This window comes from Lethenteron reissneri, chromosome 17 (assembly GCF_015708825.2).
Source record: "Lethenteron reissneri isolate LAM-NWPU_2019-01 chromosome 17, ASM1570882v1, whole genome shotgun sequence".
NCBI classification, from domain to species: Eukaryota; Metazoa; Chordata; class Hyperoartia; order Petromyzontiformes; family Petromyzontidae; genus Lethenteron; species Lethenteron reissneri.
Genome location: NC_083795.1, coordinates 12,995,194 through 13,011,655, shown reverse-complemented (window position 1 = coordinate 13,011,655; position 16,462 = coordinate 12,995,194). Strand labels below are relative to the sequence as shown.

Below are 16,462 nucleotides of genomic sequence, written 5' to 3'. Positions count from 1 at the left end.
CTGGAATCGAACCGTGACCCTCTGCATCCAAGCAACGAGCACACAACCGCTGGGCCACGAGGCGGGAGCGAGGAGATACGTTTAACAGCGCCAGGACCACACTCCGTGTTTTTTTATGGAAGCACCGAAGAAGCGGTTTGATATGGAGGAGAGGAACCATTCTATTGGCTATGGGGCCGTCCATAAATGACGTCACGCGATTGTGGCCGGTTTTTGACCCCACCTCAAATATGACGTCACAAAGCTCTGCCCCACCTCCCCAAAACCATAATTCCATTTTGAAAATAAAACATGCTTCAAATCACTTTAAACTATTGTCATTGTAGTGCGTATTCAATGTGGCGCTGCACTCTGATGTTGTCGGAGAAACACGTATGAAAAAGGAGCCGTTGGAAAGTTGAAATTTAGCATAAAATTCACTTGAAAATATTCAACGTCTAACTAAAACTGCAGATGTTCAGAATAGTATATTGAAATTCTCTTATAATTATTAAATATTAAAGTCATTATAACTATAAAAAAATACTTGAAACGTTGTCGTAGAACGAAGCAAAATGGAGTGTACAATTATAACAATCACATATTCATTCCACATAATGAAAAGCCCTGGTAGAATTATTACAATAAAAATGTTTAATAACAATCATTAAAATGTTTTACAAAATGTATGCTTCTCCATTTTCCCATGGAGAAGCAAAATGCTCCTTCATGGAATAAATAAAAGGTGACCTTAGTCAATTTAAATAATACAATAGTTAATAATAAAAAATAATCAAAATTAGTGTTGTTATAACAATTCTATTTATATATTTATTTGAAATTGCGCATGTTTGATGTGACGTCACAATTCTAAACCCCCCCCCTCCCCCCCTCGTCACACATCGTCACAAATGTCTGACCCCCCTTCCCCCCTTAGGTGTGTGACGTCATTTATGGACGGCCCCGATTATGATTTTCTTAGATTCAGTTCGATTCACGTGTTCGCAATTAATGCATGCAATCGTGTGAGAACCTATCATTGTCAATTAATTTAACGTTTACTCAACGTTTACCCTTTTGGCTAATGTTTGAAACGGACAAGACAGTCGGTAAAGACTTAGGCCAGGGGATCGGCAACCTGCGGCTCTTTAAGGACCGCTTCGTGACGTTATGCATTAAGGAACCACCGTTTTGTATTCACCATCACATTTAAAATATTAAGGGATTTTTTTTTAAAACAAGATCATTTGAAAAAAAAAATATCTGGTTCTTTTTTTTTTGCCGACCCCCTGACTCTGGCTGTACAGGTACAAAACAAAGGTAAACACGACAACATCGATTTTCACTAATCGAATGGTTAAATCGTTGAATATTTAAATCGTTCACGCGGGGGGAGGGGAGTCGATTGTGGGGGCGGGGCCACGTGGCCGCGGAACGCGCCACTTCCGGTTTCAAGACGTCCCAACCGGAAAATTGACCGCTCCCCCCTTTTTATTTCATAGAGCGCATAGACATCGCCCCCCCCCCGCCCTGCCTGGGCGCGCGCTCATTGGTCACACCCCTCCCTCCCACCACCCTCTTTAATCGAGTGGACCAATCGGAGGCGGCCATGGTGCCGGCGTGGGCGCGCATCTGGTGTAGGAATTCCGAAGCCACGCCTTCCCCTCCCTGACAGGGCCCCCCCCCCGCGTGCACTTCGCGAGGTGCGGTGTTGGTGGGAGGGTCGCCGTGGTGCTGACGCTCGCTGCTGCTGCTGTTTGCTGCCCCAATTCTCATTGATTACAAATCAGAGACGCGCCCCGCGCACCCACAAGCATTGTTGTGGCCCGCGCCTACAGCAGCAGCAGCAACCTCACCGGCCTGGGATTGTGTTCATTTTCGTGTCGCCGTAAGCGCCGGCCGCTCATGCCGCTGTAAAGGGGTTCCTGTGGATCAGGGCCCAGACCGGATACAACCGGGACCTGGGTCCCCGTGTCCTAGTGACGGTCTCGGGACTAGCATCTAGGTCAGGTTCCTATTCCCAGATCCTGTTCACAGGCTATGGTCCCACGCTCTGGTTCCTGGTGTCAAGCTCCCGAGACCCAAGTTGCAGGAAATCTGATTTTTTTTTTGGTCTCGAGTTCTGTTGCTGGACTCACCACCTGGTTCAAATCCTGGTTGTGGTCCCGGGACCCAGCCGGGACACCGAGCCTGAAGCAAAATCCCCGACAAGAACCTCGATCCCTCCCTGATCCCACAACCCCTGCCGCTCCAGCCGCCTGGAGGAGGAGTTTTGAGTGCGTCGCGCTGAAGACGCTGCCGCTGCTGCTGCTGGAACGACAGGGTGGGTGGGCTACAAGGGGTTGCAGGTTCCTGCTGGGTTCTTCTATGCTACAGACCACGGCTTGAATAATTACAACCCTAGGGTTTAATTTCACCAGGAAGGGGGTTTAGAGTTCTGTGGTCCAGGTTAGAGGGTGCAAAGTAGGACACGGCTACTGCTCCGGAGATTTTTGTAAAATACCATCACAGACCGGATTTAAGATCAATCACGGACATACCTTGGGTTTCTGACGATGAAACATTATTGGATGTGGCCTCTTCAGTTACACGTATGGGGTAAGAGGTTACGAGTTGCGGTTATGTTTAGGGGTTAACGGTTAAGGGATTAGAGGTTGAATGTTTAGGATTCTAGTGGGCTAGGGAGAGTAGTGCTGGGCTGTACCGAGTCACTGCTTTTCTTGCCATGAATCTGCGGTGGCAGTAGTCTTGGGTTACAGGTTGTTGATAATCCAGGGTAGTCCGGTTTAATGGTTGTTACGTTCTTACGGTTCAGTGGACCCAACTTTCAAAGGAGGTTCGATAGGACACGGGCTCCAGTCTAGTTGGATTCCAGTGAAGTGAGTTCCAGAAATTGAACGTTTCAAGGTGATGGGTTTCGAGATTCAACGCCCAGAATGGTGATTCCATTGTCGTTTTTCAGGCGCATACAGACCCAGTCGTAATTGCTCACGCGAAACTGATGTCTCTTTTTTTAAACTACTGCCTCACCAGTGTTCGTGTGGAAGTCGGGGTCACACCGGAGACTCTCTGACCCCTAGAGCCGGGGCCTGTTTACCCCTGTGTCTGCCTGTGTGGGTCGCGGGGGCCTTCAGTGTGCGGGCACAGAACTTTCAATCCTATGTCACAGAACTTTGTCAAGCCACTGGTGGATGGTGGGGAGGGCCTCGTCACTCCGTGCCGGCCGTCGGGGTTATTTGACCATAATTCACTACCGCTGGTGTTTGCTTTGGTTGGTGAATGGGTAGCAGTGGCAGCACAGCAGAACGATGTGTTTATATTATTACACGCTTTTATTTCACTCCGTCTGTTGTTGTATCCTCAAATCTTGTAACTCAATTTTTACCCACTTCCCAATGTGGTATCGACTGCAAACTTGGTATACTTATGTCATACTGATAACAATACTATATTCTATCATAAAAAATAAAACATATTTTTAAACATTATTTTTTAGATGTTATTTTCGGCTTGGGTCTAATTGTCCACGGTCCCTTACGTTATGGCAAGTTTCGGGGCCATACTCTTTGGTTCTTTCGGTAAAAAGATAAAATAAAATAGTACGGTACATTTCATTAAAGCGTGTTTTTTAAAATTATTACTTATTACTTCACTGCCCACTGCTGCCCAATAACGTAGCCCCGCACATGGTAATAAGGATACGTGAAATCATTATTCTGGACCCATGGAGTATTCCGCCTAATCGCGTGGCTGGATTAAACTATTAAACATGCGAGCGAGGCGACCACGCTGAGTCAAGGATAGAGATTGCCTGATATTGGACACAAAACTGCTTCCAATAGGGCCTATTAGCGACACTCGCCCCTCGAGATGTGGAACCCACCGGCGTGAACTGTTAGGTCGCCTTGATCCCATCGCCTGTGGGTGTTTGAGAGACACGGGATGATGCACGGTTTATAATCGCCCTTAATCCCATCCGCTCATATGAACGGGAGGTGCAGATAGAGGACTTGTCCAAAGAGACCTATCCAAACTAGATTCGAAGCTTTCGTGACTGCAGGAATTACTCTTTGGTTCTTTCGGTAAAGTCACGTCGAAAGAAATAAAATAAAATAATAAAATACTAGAGACCTATCCAGATGTCAGATCCCATCTGTGGCTTTGCTTTTATTCCAAGTCGTTTTTCTGATAACTTTGTTTGGATAAAATAAAATTAGGCAGTGCAGCCTTAACCATTGTTGTACTGTGTATACTCCCAAATCTATGCTCCCTGCCTTCAACCTGCACTCACCAGATGTGTGAAGTATAGTAAAATAACATCTTGAATAACCGAAATGTGCAAAGGAGCCCCTTATCCAGGAGTGGCTTGACCAAGTGCAGGAAATGTCACGAGACAGAAAAGTGTGACAAGTGCAATGCACGTGGGCATGATTCGCATTACACATTTTTATGTCGCGCGAATCTCGAAAATAGGCTAAACCTGAACGTAATTTGGACGCTTGAATTCACAAAGACAAACCATTGAGTTTTTAATGGAAGTGCGTTTTTGCACATAAAAAAGCAACCGTGTAATTTGTCTCAAATTGCACGTGACAACTACATTTTCACGTATATAATTAAAAACAAAGTCCATATGCAGCCCTTGGTCACTTTGATCCTATTGCTTTGCGTGCTTGAAAAGTAAAGGTGGATGCATTGGCGATCATCGCTCTTAATCCCATCCGCTGGGGTGCCTGTGCGGCCCAGATAAATGCGCGGATTAATTAATTATCCAACCCGCCTGCTCGTGCCCTGCTCCCTCACCGAAGCTTTTGTGATGGATTCACAGTCATCGGCTCAAAGAGAGACGTGCACTTTTGGGATTAATTGACAAGAGAACATTATTTTTTTGTTCGTCTGCAACCTTATTGATGGCAAGAATGACAGCATGGGGTGGAGGGTGGAGTCTCCGTCTCGGGCACCACCACACGCGTGTGGATGGTTATCAGGCCACGCTCATCATTCATAATTAATTAATCTGTCCACGTTGTCCCCACAATGCAGCGTCTCTACTTTAGACACGTGGCTGTGCGCCACTCACAGCAGTTGAGCTTTGCACAGTCGAGGCACCTGCCGTCAACTGTTTACACGAGACAGATTTGTGGTTGTTCATTGACCAGTCGCCTCTTTAAGGACAAGTTGCGGATTTCTCACCGGGTAAATTTTTCCTTTGTAAGTCTGTGTACGCGACGTACGCTCACGTGATGCTGACAGGTGTTTTTTTTGCCTTATTTTAGTTGTGTACGGCGCGGCAAGAGTAACAGTGATAGCGTCACAAGAAGCAGCAGCAATAGCATCCATTGCAGCACAAGCAGTGGCCGCATTAACAGCGGCAAGCTTCTGTGACGGCGGCGGCAGCAGCGGTATCAGCAGCAGCATTAACAGTAATAGCAACAGCAGCAACTGTATTAACAGTAACGGCACTGCAGTAGTAACAGTAGCAGCATTAACAGAAAGAGCAGCATTCAGCATTAACAGCAGAAGCAGCAGTAGTGTTAGGAGCAAGTGCAAGAGCATCAGCTCAGAGTAAAGCTCCTCTCGTTATCCGCGTGCCCAGGTGAACCTACCACTACTCTGTTGCTGCTCCACAGGACTGTACCTGGCAACCACGCCAGGCTGGACCTGGACCCGGTGGCTACTCCGTCGGGATGCGCGCCGTGGCACAGACGGCCCGCGGATTGGGCCGCTTGTGTGCGGGCAGCTGCGGCAGAAGCCGAGGTCGCGGCCTCGGGAAGACGTGGGCGTACACGTGCCTGGCATTGAAGAGCCTTGTGTACAACTCGTTCTCCAGCTACGACACGATGGTGGACGCACTGTTCGAGCCGCTCTTCTGGCTCGTCGACCGCCTGACGCGATGGTTTGGCCTGGTCCGTACGTGTGGGGCGAGAGCACGTGTTGAGGTTGCGGGGGAGGCGAGGGCATGGTGGGGACGTGTCGCCATAACTGTCGCCTCCAGGAATATTCATTGATCGATCCCATCCATTGATCGGAATTAGTATCGTGATAATAATGCAGTCACCTATGATCTATATCAGCCGGAATGCATCCGATGTCGTCAGACCTCGGAAGCTCAGCGGAGTTGATCCTGGAATAGTATTTTAATGCGGACTACCATGCGTAACAGTGCCAAGTGGTACCGAAATATAAAACCTGTCTTCGGCCTTCCCCAGTTGATTTAGCCATAAGTAGTTACCTGGTGCAGTGTGTTAACATCAACAGCTGGGCATGGGACTGGCTACCCCACCCTCTCATACACCATGCTGACCTTAACTGGTGCTCGCTAACAGCACTTTCCTGCAACAATCTCTTAAAGGCTTTGCACAGGGGATCTTCATGTTCATATGCGTTTTTGGTGGTTGTGTGCTACGTCATTGTTTGTGTAGCTATGTCCTGCATTTGGCCTAAGAATGCACCTAGCCTGGCACAGGCACCGTGGTGATGTAGCCGACACTGTTAATGGGCTGTTGTTTTTGTATGCGAGTACGGTACGTTTGTGTGTATCAGTGCTCGCTAACAACACTTTCCCCAACAGTCGGTTAAAGGCTATCCGGTGGGATCTTTGTTCTTGCCTGTGTGTAGGTCTTTGTAGCGCTGGTGGTAGGGCTCACATCGTGCGTGGTGGTCGTGGGCTACGTGTGCGTGCTGCCCGCCATCCTGGCCGAGTATGGCCCAGCGGTGAGCACCGCTCTCATCCTCGTCTCCAACTGGTTCCTCATCATGATCGTCTTTCACTACTACAAGGGTCTCACAACATCGCCCGGGTACCCGCCGTCGGTAAGCCCATAACGAGCAAACAACATCACCCACCCCCTTGTGTGCCTTGCCGGCCAGTCTTCATACATGCTTGCTAACAGCACTTGCCCCAACAGTCTGTTAATGCTATATGGAGGATCATCATCAGCCATGCCTTTTAAATCTAGATTGAAAATGAATTTCTTTAGAATAGCTTTTTATGTTTAGTTGTCCTTCCCCCACACCTCTGATTCGCATGGTTGGCTCTACATATGTTGCGAAAGAAGTTCAACATAGATACAAGCCCTCCCTAAGCCGCCACTATCTCTCACGATTCTTGCGATGTAATAATATAATCGAACCACGACCTGCACCTGAGCTGATTTCAGCACTCCATCACCTTGGTGAACGATCAATTGGACACATTTCCTTTTCGTAAAATTTGTTGCAGACCAGCAAAGAGTCCTTCACAAGCGATAAAATTTGCATGCATAGTAGTGATGGGTCATACAGTGGCACGGTGCGATATGAACCCAGCGACCTGAGTTTGACTCTTGGCCACGGCTAACACCGGTGCCGAGTGATCTCTGAACCGCTCCTGTACACGGAGGCTTGGGAGCGGATGCTCCTTTACCAACTTGCACTAAATATTCAACATACACAACCATAACCTGTTCTCTTTTACTTGATAATGGCACTAAATAACCATAGCCATCGTCATTAACCTAATAACTGGCACTCCGCAATCGTAACTTTTTTTATAGTATAAATTTTGTTTGTCTCTTAACTGTGATTCTTAATTGTGTTATTGGTCGTCTTAATGCTACGTCAGAAACACTTAGCCTGTGCTGCTTTTTTGCCTGGGTGAAAAGTGCGCTATGTTTTGCGCAATCCTGGCCAACTGACTCACAAACTTAATAAACAAACAAACGTGGTAACCCAGTAATGCTCAGATTCCCCAGTGTACTGAACGTCTATAAAACTATTTTTTGTATTTAACCAGATAGGACCCACTGAGCTATAGAGCTCTTTTTCAAAAACGACCTGGTCACAAATGATAGCTCAAGGAAGTGGCTTATCGAGTGGAAATGTATAGCAGCCAAATGCCCGTTTCTAAATGTGGAGGGAAAACCGGAGGACCCGGAGAAAAATCCATGCAACCACGGGGAGAACATGCAAACTCTGAAGTATACAGGAATCAGGATTGGGATTGAACTCACGACCTCCTACATACCAGCCGAGGTAGTTAACATCTTGTCAGCCTGGCCCCCAAATCCATGAAACTGCTGCGGCCTAAAGGGGGGGGGGGGGGCAGTTCTCTGCGGCGTGCACGGCGAGGCGTGCGCGGGTGACGGCACTCGCTCATTGTGCCGGCTCGCAGGGCCAAGTGGACTTGCCGGCCGTGTCCATCTGCAAGCGGTGCATCGCTCCCAAGCCTCCACGTACGCACCACTGCAGCATCTGCAACAGGTGCGGTGGCCAGGGGTGGGGGCGCAGTGGGGACGGGAGGTGAGGGGGGGGGGAGCTTTATCGAGCTGCGGGCTGGGCAGGAGTGCGTGAACTTCTTGCCATTGTCCTGCACCAGATGGTGGGGATCCTGCGAGCCGCAGGCCATATGTGGACTGTGCCTTCATTTCATATGGCCCACGGTTAGAACAGCTTGAATAAATGACTCGCTGCAAATATCCTAGCTTGCGCTAATCTGGCAAGTCACTTGTGTCACTGGCTGGTCTCTCCATGTCCTGTGAATAAGGGCCATTGATCAAAATACCGCCTATTATTTTCTCTTTCAAGGCAGTGTCATTGTCATTTGTGCTTCTGCACCACTGACAAATTGAGGTGACTGATGTGCATTTTAACGTGACGCGTCTTTGTATTTCAAAGTCCGATTTGGCCCTCGGTTATTTTACATACGACCCATTTTCCTTTTTGTCTTGTGTTTAGACAAACGGCAGCATGTTCATTTGATCGTTTCCTCTCGATCACAGGTGCATTCTGAAGATGGATCATCACTGCCGTATCCTGACGTGTTCGCACTGGGGGCTCTGGATCCTTTGTGTTTATTTTATTCTGTAATCATCCATCAATTACACTGCAAGTGAAAAATAACAACCCAACCTCACAATTGTTCCTTGCATCATATTTCAGAACAATTGCAAATTCCACGATTGAGATGTTGCTTGTGATGCTAACAATCTCATTAAAGGATAATGAGAGTTTGAAGCGTATGTAACAAAAAAATCACGTGTCCATTACAGGAGAGGGGCAGGTGGTTAGGCGGCTCAGAGGTCAGGCCGCTTGGACTGGCAACGCTGAGGACGTGGGTTCGATTCCAGGCAGCCGCCTGCGATTAAACCCATTCCCCAAGTTTAGCGAGTTGACAGGCTTAGCCCAGCCACCCATGATTGTACAAATGAAAACATCACGATACATTTGGTTATGCACTTTCATATGGATGCATTCCATATTCGAAATATTAAATATCAGTTTTACTGGCATGTGCCAAACCTAAATGTCATATTTAAAGTGAGTGAGAAGTGCTGCCCGACACTGTGGACTAGAGGACACTTGAAGGGATCTCAGAAGCAGCTCTGTGATATCCACTTCCATGGGTCGTTCTCAAACACGAAGGGTCGCGCTGCTCTGCGAGAGATGGCACGACACCGATAGCACAATCGGGATGAAATATTTGGAAACAAAAACGCTATTAAAATGGGGCTGTCAACTTGGCGGAGAAGGTCTCCTTAACGGCCCCGTCTGCCAGCCTGGCTCAACAACTGCGTCGGAAACTACAACCACCGCTACTTCTTCTCCTTCTGCCTCTACATGTCCATGGGCTGTGCCTTCACAAGCATCACGCTCAGCCGCACGTACTTCCGCACACAAGCGTCCTCGCAGGTGGGTCGCTCGGCGGCTCCCCCTTCCACCCCCCCCCCCACCACTGCCATTACGCACCAACTCCCACAGCAGCAACAACAATAGCTCACCACCACCAATAACAATAAGCGGAAATCTGGTGCGTTGTGTTACGCGCCTGTGATGACGCACTTTCGAACCGAGGGTAGCCGGATTTCTTGTAGCGCTTCTGACCCGCCCCTACTGGACATTTGTGTTAAAGAGCTTCATGGCCCATCGGATTCCTCCAGGATAAAGAGATTCAGATTCTGGAACACACAGATTTGTGAAACTCCCAACAACCACCGGGAAATGATGGGGACCTTTGAATGGTATTCGCTTCTGTGTGGTCATTTCTCCGGGTACTGAAGTCACCTGTTAGCAAATCGCTCGCAATATGCCCTCGACCTCATTGTCAGGTCTTAGGCTGAGCATGGATGAGCCTGGCTCGCGCTTGGATGAGCAACCATAGAACAGGTGCCGTGAGCTGCTGCAGGAAAAATTGTCAGCTGGGGACAGTGCAGCAAAAACCCATTGTTGCACATTCCATTTCTGCGTCTGATCTGCTCCGCCGTTCGGCTTCACTGACCCGTACCGGCCGGCGTGAGTGAAAACCGATTTCTTTAAAACTGCTTTTTGCATTTAATTTGTTGTCCTTCCCTGCACCTCCGATTAGCACGGTTGGCTACGTACGGTGCGAAAGAAGTTCAACATGCATACATTCAAGTCAGATCGAACGACTCCTCACCCTACGTATCAGTCAGCAGGCTGTACGTGTGCACGTGTACACGACGTGGGGTGCCTGCTTGATTCCCCATCCCCCGATTTTTCCGGCAGGCTCGCTCCGAGCCACTCACCCCTCAAGCTTCTCACCCCGGCGTCCACCACGGCTGAGCCCGAGAAGCGCGAGGACCACTGTTCACAACAGCATCGTCTTCGTGTGGGTCCTCACCAGGTGGCCCACTCACACACGTCCCTTGTGTAGCCCGTAATGGTATGGTTTGGGCGAGTGCTGTTAACCCCTTTCCCATTTCTATGACGTGTACATCATCGGCTTTTTCTTCCGATTCCATTCTGATGACGTATATGCACATCAGCAAAACAAAACCGGAATAAAAACAAAAACCGGAATAAAATTACTTCATCAGGTACCGAGGCTCCCACAAGGCTGTGCGCGGCACAGTTTGGCGCCAGCTATTGTGGAGTGCGGTCGTGTCGCTGCAGTTCTCTGCGGTGAGTACAGTGCCTTTAAAAACAATGCCGCTATGCCTCTAAATAAAGTTTACGCCGAGCCGCTTGCACGTTCCGAGATTCAGAGGTGAACGGGACTCGCACCCTGCGACTTGCAGTCGTCTCTGAACGGCAAAGGGAGAAGTGAGCACCACCAGGGGCAAGCATGGCGCACGAGATGCGGTGGTGTGACCACCACCGCACCCGGCCGCCCTTGTCTCCCCATGTTCACGCGCACCGCACCAGGTACTAATTTCAGGCTGAATGAACCTAAAACTAAAATCGAAACTTTCAATTTTACCAGGTCAGGCCCACTGAGCTATACAGCTCTTTTTCAGAAGCAACCTGGTCCATCACAAATGATAGCTCAACAAAGCGGCTTCTCGTGTGGAAATTTATAGCAACCAAATACTCTAAATGCATGTTGATTCTAAATGTGGAGGGGAAAAACTGGAGGACCCTGAGAAGAATCCACACGACCGCGGGGAGAGAGACATGCAAACTCAATATACAGGCATCGTTCGGGATCGAACCCACGACCTCCTGTATACCGGGCGATGTAGTTAATATCTCGCTACCTCGGGTAGGTCTGGGATAGGTTTTGGAGTCGGCCGTGCTATGACTCGATCTCGGGTCGTTGTATTTGTAGCGCAGCATGCTAAATGCTTTTGCCGCCGCTGCGTCGATAGTAATCCTTGTCGTTTTTGCGAATCGCTGCGAGTGTTGTGTCCGCTGCTGTGCATTGCGTGGGGGTGGGGGCAGCACGGTGTCGGTGGTGCTGGGGGCGCTCACGCTGTGGCACGCGGCGCTCATCTCACGCGGGGAGACAAGCGTCGAGCGCCACATCAACCGCAAGGAGCGCACGCGCCTCCACAAGAAAGGGAAGGTGCGAGTCACAGAAATTAACCACCAGTACGCGTTTGACTGTGTGTACACATGCGCGAGTGAGCACATGAAACCCAGCGACCCGAGTTCGATTCCCACTCACTGGCCAACACCAGTGACGATTATCCGAACCAGTCCTGGGCCTCCAGTAGGTCGACTCAGCCTCATGCGGTGTGTAAACATCGCCACTCGGGAGACAAAGGCAGCCTGGTGTGGTGTTGGCCACCCATCCCTTAGTGTGCCATGTCAGCCTTCATTGGTGCTCGCTAACAGCACTTGCCTCAACAGTCTGTTCAGGCTATACGGAGCATCTTTGTCTTTTGTGTACTGCTTATTGTGCCAGTAGGGAGCACTGGTGGTGCATCTGCCAGTCATCTCAGTCAATCCGTGGCAACTGGATATGCCCATGACCTACTGTCAGGGAACCTTCGACACTTCACGTGGCCTCAAAGTGCACCTAGCCTGGCACAAGCGCCGTGATGTCACGGTGCCTGTTGTCGTTATATATTGTGCAAGTTCCAGGAGGTGTGTACCAGTGGTACGTGTGGGTATGTGTGTACTGTACTGGAGTGTTTATTTTCTGCTTTGGTTCAGTTGGATTTGCTCTGGCCACGAGATGAGTGAAAAATTCACTTAAAAAATTATGATTTTCTTGGGTCTTTCGGTAAAGTCACGTATCTACGCGACTTGATATTGTTCAACCCTAATGTAAACATTTCTGCAATCGCATTTGGTCTCTGCCACTTGGCTAAAACATCAACAGGCTACTATGGGCCTTGAACCTTTCCATGTGTTGACCGGGGCACCATTGTATAAATTATACTGTTCCACCAAAGTTCTCTTGGAAGAAATTCCAGCACAGTAGAAACAAATACATTGCTTCACGCTTTATCCTGTGGATATATATGCAACATTTATTGGAGATTTGCAAACTTTGACGTGCTCCTTTGTGGCGGACGCTTCGGTACTTAAGACGGCTCACCTCACCGCCGATGATCGCACGTGTGTTCCCGCAGGTTTTTAGAAACCCCTACCATTTCGGATCTCTGAGCAACTGGAAGCAGTTTTTCGGCGTCAAACACAGAAGGTACGTCCGGGCAGAACAGTGCGTCCCATTAGCCTCCGTCCGTCCGTAAATTGTGCAGGTGTTGAACGCGGGTAGGTACTTTAGTTGGTACGAATGTCATATTTTGGAATCTCATTCTAATATTTTATATACCCCTGTCATAGGGTATGAATATGACATACTAAACTAACACTAAACTTTTTATTTTACCAGGTAAGGCCCACTGAGCTACATGGCTCTTTTTCAGACACTTGGCCACAACTGATAGCTCATTGAAGTTGCTTATCACGTGGACATTTATAGCAGCCACATACTCTTAAATGCACGTTTCTAAATGTGGAGGGAAAAACCAGAGGACCCGGAGAAAATAAATCCATGCGACCACGGGGAGAGAGACATGAAACTCAAAATATACAGCAGGCGTCAGGGTTGGGATCGAACCCACAGCCTCCTGCATACCAGGCGAGGTAGTTAATATCTCGCCACCATGGCGCCCCATATCCGAGTACAGTAGTGTGTTTGAATGTCATGATATTCGTACTCTCGTCGCAGGTGGAGGTGGCGTATATCAGCAGAGCGTGACGCGCTCCTGTACGCCGATTGTCGTCTGGGCGCTCGTGTTGTTAGTCATACTTATCTTACGCGTCACTTGTAATTGTCACTTTTCTTCGAGATGTGACACTCGCGTCTTGTGATGTGTGTGTAGAACTCCTCGCCGTGAGGAGTAATAACGGGAATCATTTGCAGGCCCTGTTGTCAATCAATTGGTGTCCTGAAGGGTCTCCCCGTGTTATGTTGGCCATACTTCACCACCCTGGTCAATTCAGGTTGGTGATGTGGTTGTTCTAGGACTCATTTAGATATCACTCTCCACTGATTGTTAGCATTCGTCAGGAATCAAACTCAGGTCACCAGATTCATAACACAGTGCTACATCCAATGTTCCACCGCTGCCCCAACTCACCCTGCGTATCATCGTCGTGAAACCAAAAGGCTCTTCTTCAAGGGAGACCTTGGTCACGGCACAATACACCGCATACGTAAACAAAACTCTCAACATCATTGTCCCTCGCATTCACAACCGAACATTCAATGGCGATCGGTAAAACGGAGACGAGCTTACTTGTGCACGCCATGTACGCCACTACGTCTCACGCCACCGCACGTCTTCACGCGCACGACTTTTGCCACCTCTCCCCCCCCACCGCCGTTCCCTGCCCCAGCCACTGGCTGACGCGCGTGCTGCTGCCCTCCGGCCACGCGCCCCAGGGCAACGGCCTCGTGTGGCTCCCGCCCGACGACTGGGTCGCGGCGCACCGCCACGGCCCCTCCGTCACGGTGTGAACAGCGCGACGGCCACCGTCGCCACCCGCGGCTCTCCTGGCGCTGCCGTGGTGGGGCAGCGAACGCCCGGCAATCGACCCGCCGTCGTTGAAGGTTTTCACGAAGAGGAGGAGGGTGGTGACGAAGACGTATTTTGAACTGTTACATTCTACTGACGGTTGCTGCAGGGAATCAAACGTGTTACGGGTTAATCTTGTATTTGTATGTTTTTATTTTTATGTAAAGCACAGCCCGTTGCGTTGATGGCGATGTCCGATTTATTTTCGTTTGTTTGTCCCATTGGGCAAAGCAAAGAGAGAGGGTTTCCTCTTGAACCCGAAAAACTTGCCATCTCAAAAACGCTCAGCGACTACCTATGATGTGAAGCGGCTTGTGCAGTCCGACAGTGCTGCAAGTCTTTATTGTAAATTATGACACCAGGTTATCTGTGCAGCGTTCTGCATATCTGACCTATATGAACAGACGTTATTTACAGATCAAGAATGAGCAATAACAGCTTTCATGTTTGTCTACAACAACATTGGTGCTTTGTGCCAGGGGGTTAATGGACCAATGGGCATGTACTGCCAACACAGTGTCTCGTCTGAATGCTGTGGGATTAAGAACAAATTATTACGGATGATCGGGATTTATTTTTTCTCTAAATATTTGGCCGGCTGCTAGATGGGTGAACCAAATCGGAGTAAAGATGAACACAAAGGCGAAAACACACATGGATGTTGAACATCTTTCGCACCGTAAAAGGCCAACCATGCTAATCGGAGGTGCGTGGGAAGGACAAAAAACTAAACACAGAAAGCAGTTCTAAAGAAATTAGTTTTCAATACACATTTCAAAGTGCATAGCTCCAGTGGCTTCCACATCATTAGGAAGAGCGTTCCAGACGGCCCCAGAAACGCATCTAAAAGTGCGACGCACTGACCTATACACCAATGCAAACATTCACGTTCGCAAAACACCACGTGTCACAAAGGTAAATATACACACAAAACATGTAAATAGTATCACACATGCGCATAGTGAAACGTTAACATGTCCTGACATGTTGCGTGTGGGTTGACAACCCTGGACACCATTGCAAAGGACAAAGATAGACACACACGTGCAAATACATATGCAATACATCCACATCACATCCACACACACGTGTACAGTGGCATACACGCAAATTCACAACACCACAAGAGAGACCCCCATGTAGTCTTAATAGACTTGGGGCAAGTGCTGTTAGCGAGCATCTATGAAGGCCGGCACGGCACACGAGGGGGTGAGTGGCTTCCTTTGTCTCCCTAGTGGCGACACTGCATCAGGTACCCACTTGAGGCTTAGTCGACCTAGGGGAGGCCCAGGACCGGTTCAGATATTCACCACTGTTATTGTTTGTGAGCCGGCATCGAACTCGGGTCGCCGACTTTGAAGTGCAGTATACGAACCACTGCGCCACCACCCCCAAACAGCAAAAAACAGATCCCCTGTATAGCCTTAACAGACTTTTGTTGCAAGTGCTGTTAGCAAGCACCACACACCGATACACAAAACACGCAAACAATGTACAGTGATATATTTCGAAATACTGCACACGTAAATACACATCACAAAATAACACAAAAAAGATGCACACCCTAACACACCACACACTGACACCACACACTGGCACCACCCCCCCCTCCTTTATCCTTAAAACTTGTTTCAAATATTTGGCTTTGAGCAGGAGGCGCTAACCATATCAGTCTTGCAAAATATCGCGATTGTCGCCTATGTTACTTTTACGATAACATATTTACGAAATCGCAATAAATTAAAGATATCGACAATTAAAGTTCTAAAAAATAGCTGTTACGCATTCACATCATGCCTTGTCAAACCTTTTCCGGAGTTTCATTGCATGCTGGCTATACGACATCGCTTCCGTAGTCCATTTGATTCATCGATCGTTTCCTGCGTAACACCGCCAGTTGAGCATTAGACCGTGGAGTGACGCCGATTGGAAGATTTGTGGCAGCTTGTGTCGAGTGAAAAATGCAGTTGAACGGATTAGTCCTCGTTCCTACTAGAAGTTCATTAACGCATAAAAACGCGAATTGCAACCACAGCGGAAGGGAAAACTGACATCTCGATTATCGTATCTTGCAAAAATGAAATAGCGGCAGCCCTAGTTAAGGCATCTGCTCTGGCTAATAGAACATTTTGAAACACCCACAAAATGTTGGCCAAATGCCCCATTTCGGTGAAATATTTGATACATCCCTTTTGAACAAAAGAGCATCGGACTTTGCATTATCTGTTCATTAA

The 16,462-nt window shown here is 48.5% G+C and overlaps 1 protein-coding gene across 1 annotated transcript; it reads left to right on the top strand.

Moving 5' to 3' along the window:
- The first annotated feature begins 1,679 nt into the window (after positions 1-1,679).
- LOC133343509 (palmitoyltransferase ZDHHC16-like) lies at positions 1,680-16,462 on the top strand. Its single transcript, XM_061553173.1, is given in 11 exon segments — positions 1,680-2,302; positions 5,610-5,885; positions 6,598-6,792; positions 8,132-8,220; positions 8,739-8,767; positions 9,515-9,648; positions 10,484-10,561; positions 10,563-10,600; positions 11,638-11,761; positions 12,777-12,847; positions 14,050-16,462. Coding segments are annotated over 10 exon segments (1,098 nt in total). The 5' UTR covers positions 1,680-2,302; positions 5,610-5,666; the 3' UTR covers positions 14,171-16,462.